The sequence below is a fragment of the Musa acuminata genome, chromosome BXJ2-8, assembly GCF_036884655.1.
Source record: "Musa acuminata AAA Group cultivar baxijiao chromosome BXJ2-8, Cavendish_Baxijiao_AAA, whole genome shotgun sequence".
Lineage (NCBI taxonomy): Eukaryota > Viridiplantae > Streptophyta > Magnoliopsida > Zingiberales > Musaceae > Musa > Musa acuminata.
Genome location: NC_088345.1, coordinates 2,917,064 through 2,928,433, shown reverse-complemented (window position 1 = coordinate 2,928,433; position 11,370 = coordinate 2,917,064). Strand labels below are relative to the sequence as shown.

General features: G+C 44.2%; 3 protein-coding genes across 8 annotated transcripts; 1 reads left to right on the top strand and 2 right to left on the bottom strand.

Annotated features, from left to right (window-relative positions):
* The first annotated feature begins 709 nt into the window (after positions 1 to 709).
* Positions 710 to 2,692, top strand: LOC135618674 (3-ketoacyl-CoA synthase 17-like). The gene has a single exon (XM_065119782.1). It carries the CDS (start codon positions 804 to 806, stop codon positions 2,211 to 2,213), a length of 1,410 nt encoding a protein of 469 aa, XP_064975854.1. The 5' UTR covers positions 710 to 803; the 3' UTR covers positions 2,214 to 2,692.
* A 191-nt stretch (positions 2,693 to 2,883) lies between these two features.
* LOC135618675 (cytokinin riboside 5'-monophosphate phosphoribohydrolase LOG7-like) lies at positions 2,884 to 7,081 on the bottom strand. Of its 2 annotated transcripts, none has more exons than XM_065119783.1 (7): positions 6,846 to 7,081; positions 5,962 to 6,059; positions 5,303 to 5,333; positions 4,974 to 5,073; positions 4,802 to 4,872; positions 3,930 to 4,073; positions 2,884 to 3,424 (listed from the first exon to the last, which is right to left on the bottom strand). In XM_065119783.1, exons 1-7 carry the CDS (start codon positions 7,020 to 7,022, stop codon positions 3,329 to 3,331), a joined length of 717 nt encoding a protein of 238 aa, XP_064975855.1. In that variant the 5' UTR covers positions 7,023 to 7,081; the 3' UTR covers positions 2,884 to 3,328. The 2 variants fall into 2 exon arrangements, with proteins under 2 accessions (XP_064975855.1, XP_064975856.1); XM_065119784.1 differs by having other exon boundaries at positions 2,884 to 3,411.
* Positions 7,082 to 8,267: 1,186 nt separating this feature from the next.
* On the bottom strand, positions 8,268 to 11,193 carry LOC135581683 (zinc finger A20 and AN1 domain-containing stress-associated protein 8-like). Of its 5 annotated transcripts, XM_065119777.1 has the most exons (3): positions 10,965 to 11,141; positions 10,297 to 10,899; positions 8,268 to 8,514 (listed from the first exon to the last, which is right to left on the bottom strand). In XM_065119777.1, exons 1-2 carry the CDS (start codon positions 10,965 to 10,967, stop codon positions 10,327 to 10,329), a joined length of 576 nt encoding a protein of 191 aa, XP_064975849.1. In that variant the 5' UTR covers positions 10,968 to 11,141; the 3' UTR covers positions 8,268 to 8,514; positions 10,297 to 10,326. The 5 variants fall into 5 exon arrangements, with proteins under 5 accessions (XP_064975849.1, XP_064975851.1, XP_064975852.1 ...); XM_065119779.1 differs by lacking the exon at positions 8,268 to 8,514 and having other exon boundaries at positions 10,146 to 10,899; positions 11,056 to 11,193; XM_065119780.1 differs by lacking the exon at positions 8,268 to 8,514 and having other exon boundaries at positions 10,146 to 10,899; positions 11,084 to 11,182.
* Positions 11,194 to 11,370: the final 177 nt, after the last annotated feature.

Genomic DNA, 11,370 nt, shown 5'->3' with positions numbered 1-11,370 from the left:
CCGTGTCCCCTTCCCGTACCCCCTACACAGTACCATTCTGGAACACGTAGCCTCCGCTGCCATACTCTCAACCAGCGTAGAATGTGGAACCCTAGGATACGCCATACTCCCGGTATTCAATCATTACTCACAGCAACATGGAACGACTCCATGGCCCATCCTCGCTCTTTCTTTTATTGCTTCTTCTTCCCTTGTGAATGACTTAAAAGCTTCTAAAGATCAAAATTATTATTGATAAAAGATAAGATTTTTTTAACTATACGAGGAAATCTCTTTATTCTGTTGGGAGAAATCGTCTATTCTATAATGCCGAATACAACGTGACGTAGTATAAGAACACTATAATTGGTCTGATCGGATCAGCTCATAGGAAAAAAGGAGAGAAACTAAGGTAGGTGGTCGATGGTATTTCGAGTGTTAGCGAACAAGAGGAGGGTGGTGCATTAGGGCAAGCAATGTTTCCATGGTGGTTGAGGAACAAGGTCCATTGATTTCCATGGCATTACGCCCCTCGCAGATGTGAATGCCAACCATGACGACAAGCCCATGCCGCCCCATCAGGATAGTCCTGTAGACTATAATTGCTGATCTCAGAAAATTAGGTCGACTTCATCAATTCCAACATGCCAAACCCCTCCCTACCTTCTCAGCTGTAACCCTCCTCTTCTCTTCAAAGCCTCTGTACCTTTATATATCTCCTTCTTTTCCCATGAAAGAAACGCAGTGCAGTTCATCTCACCAGCTTCGCTGAATACTGACCATCCCCCCCCTCACACTCTTTAGGCGCAGCAAATCCAGTGACCATGAGATCACGCAGCACTCCGATCCAACTCCTCAAGCTTACCGTCTTCGTCCTGTTGGCCATAACCATCACCCTCGCTTCCCTTCTCCCCTCCAAACAGAGATTGCTTCTCTTCCTTTCCCACCACAAGCTGCTCCTCTTCTCCCTCCTGTGGTGCAAGTTGGTAGCGCTCCTTGCCTACGCTCGTGCTCGCCCGCTCCCTGTCTACCTTCTGGACTTCAGCTGCCACAAGCCTGGGTCGGAGAGCCGTGGCAGCTATGAGATCTGCGAGTACTTCGGCCGCCGCAGCTGCCAACACTCCGCCGAGAGCGAGGCATTCATGCGTGCCATCTACCGCAAGTCCGGCCTAGGGGATGAGACCTACGCGCCGCCCTTCATCTTCCAGACCGACTACAAGGCTAAGTTCCAGTACGCCATCCTGGAAGCGGAGGACGGCATGTTCTCCTGCGTGGCGCATCTGCTGGCCAAGACCGACGTCGATCCCTCCCGTATCACCGTCCTCATCGCCGCATGCAGCATGTTCTCCCCCTCCCCTTCTTTCACATCCATGCTCGTCCAGCGCTTCCAGCTCTCGCCCTCCGTCAAAACCTTCAACTTCTCCGGCATGGGCTGCAGCGCCGGTACCATGTCCTTGGACCTCGCCGCTACAATACTTCGTCGACAAGTGGGCTACGCTCTCATCGTCGTCACCGAGAGCACCAGCCTCAACTGGTACTTCGGGGACAACCGCCACATGCTCGTCACCAACTGCATCTTCCGCGCGGGCACTGCGGCCGCATTGGTCACCAGCGACCCAGCGCAGCGGGAGAGAGCGAAGATGGAGGTAATGCGAACTCTCCGCACCCACCACGGAGCCGACGACGCAGCCTACAACGCGGCCATCCAGATGGAGGACGAGGACGGCCACGTCGGTGTCGCGCTCACCAAGGACCTAGTTCGGGTGGCCGGCGTCGGCCTGAGGAACCACATCTCGAGGCTGGCACCCAGAGTGCTTCCGGTCTCGGAGCTCCTCCGCTACGTCTACAACGTCGCGAGGTCGTTCCTGGCGGGCGACCGGAAGGCGGTGCACGTGCCGGACTTCACCACGGCGTTCGAGCACATGTGCATCCACGCCGGGGGGAAGGCGGTGATCGACGCGGTGGGGCGGTTAATGAAGTTTGAGGAGGAGGTGGTGGAGCCGGCGCGGATGTGCTTGCACCGGTTCGGGAACACCTCCAGCAGCTTGGTGTTCTACGAGCTGGCCTACTTCGAGGCCAAAGGGAGGATAAAGAGCGGCGACAGGGTGTGGATGCTGGCGTTCGGGACGGGGTTTAAGGCGTGCAGCGTGGTGTGGAGGGCGCTGCGGGATTCCAGAATCGACCCCGACAACCCATGGAAGGACTGCATCCACAGGTATCCTGTCTCCATCTGAGGCGATGGGCATCTGAATGGGAAATAAAAGCATCAATAAAAGACAGATCTTGTATGTTTGTTGATTCCAAGGATTAAGGTCAGGCGGATTACGATCGGGCATAGATAGATAGATAGATAGATAGATGCATGTCATATTAGATTTTGTTGGTCTACCTGTAGAACCAACGAACGAACGAACTCACAGCTACGCCTCTTTGTCGTAGCGTTTCGGTGTGCAGCATACGTAGCGTTTCGTTGCATGGCTCCGTCGGTTCGCGCTTTGTTTTCGGGTCAATTAGATGTTCGCTGCCTCGGCACTCGACATCATTATAAAGGAAAGTAAAAGCATGCATTGAAGTGGCCGTCTCTTAAATGTTCTTCCGGGGCATTAATTGGCGTGGGACCCACCGATGGGGCCCGATGTTCCTGACGTAGGCATCTTCGATTCCATTTTTATTTTCGAAGGCTAAAATAAAAAAAATTATATTTTACTTGTCAGCAGCAGTCAAACATCAATTAGATTAATCATGATTGGCATATAACGTAAGCTTCTATAGATTATACGTCAAACATACTATATATATTTTTATTTCTCTTCCCATATTTTTTATCTCAGACATAAATACCAACTCAAGATTTCATCCTCTGTCCAATGCGCAAAAAAAGAAGCCAAGTAAAGAAAGCACAGATACAGGAAACAGAAGTACCAAAATGATGATATAAACACAGGAAGTTCGATGCATCACTAGGAAGATGACTTCCCACACAAGGTTATGATCATGGAATATGAAGATACATGCACTCTGTTCTATGTAGGAGCTGCTTGGTAAAGTCAATGCCAGTCTCCAACTGCTTGGATCTGTGTACCAATTCATGGGGATCAATTACTCTTCACATGGTGATGTAAAGATGCCAATTTTGATACGGGAAAGTGGCAAAACCAAAGCTTACAAGTTGCAGAAGAATTTGAATACAATCTGACAACTTCCTTCTATGTGTCCGAACTATGCCGATTGATTAAATACAGAAGACTGCACAAAGGTTGTTCATTGAACTTGTAAGTCCTGCCAGTAATTTACTCTGAAGTCGTACTTTGTCCTACACTTGTTTGAAGAGCATGGAAAGGAGAGCAGGTTAGGAAGCAACACCGGACTCTGGTTCGGGGGCAAAGTTCAGTGGCTTCTTCTCAGCATCCCACACCAATGTGCATTCATACTCTGAAACATATTCCTACAAAAATTTCAAATCACAACAATTTGACAACATTTATTTGGCTTCTCTTCGAGTAAATTGTTAGTTTAGCAGCAGTCCAGTGGATTTCTGAACATGAACATGTTCGTCAAGACTCGAATCATGACTTGCTATAGCAACTGAAGAAACTTTTAAGGAAATGTTTTCATTCACAATACATGCACCAAAAAGAAGAAAAGAAAAAAAATTGCATGCCTTGAATTATCCCTTAAAAAAATATTTGTTGATAAAGCGTGATATTACCATCAAAGGGTAGTATTTTGGATAAAGAACAAATGATTAATCAATTAGTTGGAATAGATTAATAAACAGGGCATCGTCGTTCGTATATAAGCAGAGAGGAACATGTGGACAACAGACCACACGCAGATACTTGAGTTGGAAGGTTTTCTGAAAGTTCTGTGTGAATCACAAGTCGACGACAGGCTTTTCAATGCACCAAATCAGAATAATCTTTTCATTGTTTTTGAGCATTGATATTTACCTCAAGTTTCCTCATTAGCTCCTTGGCTGAATGGGCCGATATAATGATGTGACGTGCAGCTTGCGATATGAACCCTTCATCAACAGCCATATCGAGAAAAGACAACAATGAATTGTAAAAGCCATCAACATTAAGTAGTCCAACCTGGTGAGTCAATAATTTTGCTGCTTCAGAGAACATGCGATTACAGCAAGAAACATACAAGTATACATGTGAATGCACATTTAATATGACAGATATCAACCAAACAAGAGGTCAATGTAGCAAGTATTAAGTAACATAATGTGGATATCCAATAATCATCACCAAAAAATTTATGATAGTCTCTGTAGCTGAAGTGTTAGTGCAACTAAATCCATGTATGATATGCTTAGGTTGGAAGAACCCAAACTTGCTGCAAGCTCTAGACTACTCCATGATTGGTGTCCCAATGAAATCTTTTTTATGATTGCAATCCTCCTTAACTATTGGACGGGATCATTGCTGAAAACATGGATTTGACTAAATTGTTGCCCATTCTAAAATAAATTAAGCAACATCTAGAAGATGAGCAAGCAACAAATTCCTTAGCTATAGTTCGCGGCCAAAGCAAGATACGCATGCATCATTGTAATCTGTATTAAGGAGCAATATTATGATGGACTGTAGTATATGTAACTAAACAATGGAAGGCATGTTAGGCATGAACACATTTAAACTTTTGGCAATCATAGACAAGGTTAACACAAGAAAACACTTTCAACAGCTACAGGGGCTGAAATAAATGTACCACCAGCAACAAACTGAAGAATAAATTCCATTCTGTAGCAATTTTTCTAAAGCTAGTTGGCACATCATTCCCTACAAAATAGGGATTAGATTCTTAACAGTACCGGTTTCTTGTGGATTCCAAGCTGAGCCCATGTAATGACCTCAAGTAGTTCTTCAAGTGTGCCATATCCACCTGATGTGTGACTGATATTACTAGATGGTATAAAATTGAAGTGGCACAAATACAAACATCGAAGAACCGGTAAATGATATAAGGAGCTGAAAGACTTATACCAGGCAAAGCAATGAAGGCATCTGCTTGGCGAGCCATCTCCGCTTTCCTTTCATGCATGTCTGATACAGCTCTAACCTCTCCAATTGTTCCACCAGTTAACTGTATTGTGCAAACTAGTCAATTTAGTGAATTATAGATTCAAGCATGCAGAACAATGCAATTCCAATTTCACTTCCAGAGATGTTCAGATCCACACCGAAAAGCACTCAATTATTGCAAAATGATAAGAGTTCAAATTACATAATCAGTTACATAAAAACAGGCAGGAAAAATTAGATACTAGCAATAATTCATTAAAAAGGAAAGGTAATTTTTGAGACAAACTCACCTCCTTTGGCATCAAGGACTTCGGAATAACCCTGAAACACAGAAATGTGATCAATTTAGCTCGCGAGTAAACCAAAACCTTCAACTTCTCTGTGTAAAGACAAGCAAGATCATTTAATATTACCAGATAGAGAGAGGGACTACAGGAAAAGGAACATACACATGGCCTTTATTATATTTATCCAGTAATGACCAAGATATATAGATTTTCGTTGTCAAAGACACATGATAATTTGAAATTACAGGATGAAGATAGGGTATGAAGCAGGAATGTACACATGATGTTTATCATATTCATCCAGAAAAAAGACAAAATATCTTTTTCTGTGGAAAGAACTATCTGTTAACAAACAAATTAAGCCATTGGGTAAGAAGCAGAGTTTGGGAAACCCTATCAGAAATCCCATTTTTGTGGCTATGCATTATCTTCCATTCCAGATAGCACCACTTCTCTGCCTGTGGTGAAGTACAATGAACAGAAAGCAGGTAGACGAATCCTCACACTACACTAAGACTTAGCTGAAGTAAAGGACAAAAAAGTAAAGAAGTTGCCGTTTTAGAAGGAGGGAAGAAGGAACCAGCACACCACTATAGTCCAAAAACAAACAGTTCACATATGGCAAAACATGACAGATGAGAGGGAGAGAGAGAGAGAGAGACCCCAAGACATGGCGCCCTCCATCATGAACCGCATGAGAGACCAGGCCCATCAATCCAATGCTTCCTCCTCCATACACCAAGTCGATGCCATTCTTCACCTGCAGCGCAACAAAATGGAAACAAAAATATCAGACAACACGTGTCGAGCAGCCAAGCACATCGTGCTCGTCAAGTTCTGGTAGCCATCACCCTGAGATCGAAGAGGAATCAATCAAAGGAAAAGTAGGAAAGCCATGAAACCCCAGATGAAAAGACATGGGATGGAAAGCTCATGTAAACGGGGAGGAGTAATGTGGGGAGCAGGGTGATGAGTCATGATTTGGAGGCAGCACGTTTCTCTCCCATGGAATGGCTCTGAAAGACTCCTCCATTAAAAAACGGATTCTTGTTCGCTTTCTATTCTTTCGTTTGGTTGACAGAGATCACGCAGGAAGGCTGCTCAACAGACAGCCAGATTACAGCTAGCAACCGCTCATGCGAAACCACGAAATCCTCCCACCGCACGGACGCACCATGCCCGCCTGCATCGCCTGCGAGCCCTTCCCTATCCCCCATCTCCTCAGCGAGAACAAATGAGAGGGGAAAAAAATATCGAATTTTGGTGGTAAAGATGAAACCGTTAAGCAAAGCACCAGCAGCAAAAGGATCGACGGTACCACATGCGAGGAGCAACGATCGAGAACTGTTGCATTCGAATCCATTACAAAATCGATGAACTGCCAACAAAGCCCTAAACTCGAAACAAGGACATAACCGATTGGCCTGACGCCTCAGTTGTGCAATCTTTGATCGGTGTCAACGAAGAGAGGGGAATGAATAACAGGAAAACCCAGGGAGAACAAGCGGAGCATAGGACTAGAGGAAAAGATTTGTCGAGGCATTACCAATTCCTTGCCGAGCTCGACGGCGGCCTCCTGATAGCTGGGCTTCTTTCCACACTGACTCCCGCAGAACACGCATATCCTCCGGAACCTGGACGCCTTCTCCACCCCCGTCGCCGCCGCCGCCTCCATCGTGCACTCCATCCCTTTCTCTCCCTCCACTGCCACTCGCCTCTCCATACAAGAACAAAAGGAAGGCACACTCCTCCTTCCTCGCTCTCGTGGTGACGACGCGGACGAACCCTCTCGTCAAATGGAACCCATCGATCTCTATTTATATCGTGTGAGGGCGACACGGGAGGGGCGGATTCCACTCCACCCGTAGCCGGTACAGCTTTAAGATGCGAACTTCAACGATCTGAACGGCGATCATGGGCTGGCGCATCAAGAAGATCGTGCGGAGGGCGCGCGCGCGAAGGATGATGCGGGTGGGTAGGATTCGCGCAAAAGATCACCGTCCAATGAGACGTGGCGAGATTGGGGTGCGGTGGGGATCAGACCCAAATCTTGGGTTGTTTAATGACGATATTAATTTCAAATCTTGATGCATGGTTTCTAGGTCCAGATGGAACCGATACGAGCACTAGGTTGCTTAGTGCTTTTAATGCTACGGTGTCATGCAATGCTCCTCCAATGCCCTTATTTCTACCTCAATTATCCATCAATTTTGGGTTTAAATAATTATTAATACAAGAATATATATATATATACATATACGTAACGAAGCATTAATTGGTCGGATTAATTAGAGGAGGGATCTCATGCTAGCAACGTCATGGTGACAGCCTGGCACTTGGCTGTCAGGTCTCCAAGTTGCCGATTGTTTAAAGGAAGAGTTAGAGAGTGACGTCACCTGGTGTTCGTAGTTTAGCTTGCTTGGAATGGGAGCTTTTGTATGAACGCGAGAAAAGGCAGCTGATGGAATACGAGGGAGATATCATTGGAGAATGTCAAGCCACGGGGAGGGCATGGAAAGTCGCATCCTTTTTGCCTTCCTATCCTCGTCCTATTAATTAACATATAGAGTGGGCCTGTGCGAAGAAGTATATTAGCATGTGTCGTCAAACGTTGCAATAGAAAAAGGAGATTCATGATGGGTTGTGCATTCCATGTTCAAATCAATACGGCATTATTTGGCCAAAAATGACAAATCTCATCACATAACAGCGTAAAGACAATATTTGTTGCTTATTATTACTTATGCTTTACATATACGACCATGGTGATCATGATTGATGTTTCATCATCTGCACCTTGTACAGGTCTTAGTCTACTGGATATCTTAGTATGCTCTTGCATGATTCGTTCTCTACAAGCATCACACTGTTTAGGTGATTGATGTCAATTAAACTCCTCTGATCAAACTATTAAAACATTTGACAGAAATGTTTCTTTAATGCACAGACAACTCCAAATGCTTTGTCATACAGAAAGAACAGCATGCCATTCTGATTTAATTAAACTTCAAAACAGATCATCTCTCTTTTTGCAATCCATGCTGAGTCACATTAGATTGCTTCCCTAATGGTTGAAAGCTAATGCAATTATGAAATGCAAAGATGCCAAACAAGTGATTGAAATGACTGACTTTCGATTACCACCACCATCATCCCCCTTAATATCTGTAAGTTGGCAATCACACTTCAATCCATCAAACTTCAATTGTATCCACCTGTTACAAGTCAAATGAACATTGTGATTGTGTAACTTTTCCCAGAAACTAAATGAAGCTATAATTTTTTTATTACATGAACACCAAAAATCATATCAACATGAATCTGACTTACTGAATGCAACATGTAAATGTAATACCCTTTGACCACATTGTGAAAGGACTCCAATAGAATGTTCAGAATTAAAGACACACAACAAAATTTGGTTTGCAATAGAGGTGGGATTAATATAACCATTCAAGAATTCTCCATCTCTTAGATCTATAAACACATCGATGAGCCTTATACTGCGATTAAGATGGTAACCATGCACATAAGGTCTGTACAATTAATTATGATAGCCCCATAAGCTACGTTTCTCATGCTTCTGAGGCAGATAGATGCACGGAAAACAGTGAAATAAGTGACTGAAGGTCAATCCAACCAGAATGAAATGTTTTGATTCTATATCTGACAGAATATCAATAAAACACAGACACCATGAAAATCACAGGCACGGGAGGGTACATAAGTTCAAGCAGAACAGTTTCGGACGGTGCAAGTACAATGAATTCCTGTGAAGAAAGTCAGATAAGAGAAGAAGACTAAAAAGTTTATTTCTAAGAGATTTCTGAATAATCCATAAAGATTCAACTAAAAAGTTCTTACAGATGAACTATCGCATAGGTCTCTGTGAGTTATCTCACGATGATTTGCTATTTCAAGGTCGCTAGCTGCTTGATCCTGTGCGAGTTGCTTCTTTCAGTGGTTAAAACTTAAATCTCATAGTTGAAAATTTAACTAATGAGCCATCTGATTTATCAGTTACTAACTAAGCATCATCCTATCGCTTCTCTTGTACACATGAATGATGATTATGTTTGGTAGTCATTAAAAGTCCCATGAATCTAACGACTATATTGTTTCAAATTGTTGCACAGAACTAACTATATTTCCAAACCTCACTCAAAGTCTCTCTTTAAAACAAAATTTTCCAAAACATTTCTGAGTTTGATCCCTGATCAAATTATCGGTGGATGGCAAATGTGCAACTACAGCCTAAGATGAAGGTGGAACCTTTAATAAGTTGGATAAGTATGAAGGACAGATAAATCATCAATTTCTTAAGAAGAAAGCATGACCACCTTATATAATTTATGCCCAAAGATGCCCACAACCCTAAGATTCTTATGGACCTTAACTCAGAGAACTATTCTCAATGTCACCTGATTTACCTGATAAGATGCTTGACCTTCCATCAAACAAACGATTATCATAAGAGACATCTTCCATTCTATGCTGTTCGATAGGAGTTATGATTAGGACTGTGGCTTTGTTGCAGTATCCACATAACTAACTAAGCATCAAGCTTCAAATTTAAGTTCCCCTCCCTATATCTCAACCACTTCACATACTTCATGCCCAAAGGTGTTCACAGCAGCTAAAAGAAGTGACATCCCTTAAAAGAGATGATGGTCAGATTCTTACGGACCCTAAACCAGAGAACTAGTCTAAAGGTTACCTGATTTACCTGAGAAGATGATTGATTGTCAATCAAATGGAGTGTTCGCATCACCTATCTATGGAACGGAAAGCGAAAGCAGCACAAACAATAACACCTAACACTCACATTAGAAAGCCGAGTACAAGATTATAGAAAATGCAATCAATAACCAGACAATCCAACTAAATGAACCAAACTGTACATAACCCCAGACACGAATCCAGACGGCGGCAGTAAAGAGACATAAACAAGTTATTCTCGAGGAGCACTGAGTCATAATGATTTTGCAGTAACATACCAACGAGGCCCCAACTTGCCCACACAACCATTAGATCTTCTCGACTTTGTCCGTCTTCACCACGGGGTTGGCTTTTGCAATCGCGTCCTGCGCAGCCGCCCTGTAATCATAGGCACAGTTATGCTTATCAGAGTACCTGTGGATCGAGCAGAACACCTCCCCGCAGCGGCACTTAAACCCCATCAATCCGACTCTCTTATTGCAGAAGCTGCAACGGTTGGGATTCTTCGTCGGCAAAGGGGCCCCCCCTTCCGAGGTGGCCCCTTCCTCACTCGAGTTCACAGATTTAGCGATTCCGTCATCTCCGCTAGGCTTCTCGTCGACCCGCTTAGATTCAAGGGCCGGCGGAATCACAAGCGTCTCCATGGAAGCCTTTGATTTGCTCAAGAAGTAATCCTTGTAGCACTTGGAGCAGAGATTGTTCGTCGCCGGGCATCCGAAGAAGCCGCAGTTGTTGGCGCAGAGGACGGGGATGTTGGAAGATTGCAAATCCGTCTTCCCGGTCTCTCGCTTCTGCCCCTCCTGCTCCATGCCCGTAGAAGAAGAACGGAACCCTAGTTGTTGCTGATGCTCCAATCCGACCGCGGTCTCCTCCTCCTCGACCTGCTCACGAATCAATAATTATCCAAATCAAAACCCTAGTCGATGTGAATCGGAGAACCGCTCACCATACTGGATTATCGCGAATCCACTCGAACCGAGAGAGGAATTCTGTAAAAGCGATGCATGGATCGAGAAGGAGAGAGGGGTTTGGAGTACCGAGAGAGAGAGAGAGAGATCGAAGAACCTAACAACAAGCGGTAGATCGATCGAGAGGAGGAGAATTGCGAAGGGATCGGGGGATTACGCGAGAAAGAAAGACGGAGAGAGGTCTTTTAAGGACCTCATAGAATTATGGGATTTATGTACAATAATTGCCGGACCTTTTCAGGGAAAACAAAATGATGCTTTGAGATCTAACGGTGGATGATGCGATAGTTCTAGATATCTGACGGACAAGATTGTTCGAAAAAGGACCGATTAGGACGTGAAAGCGAGTGCCTTGGTAAATTAAAAGCAGTAGCGGGCGGTTTG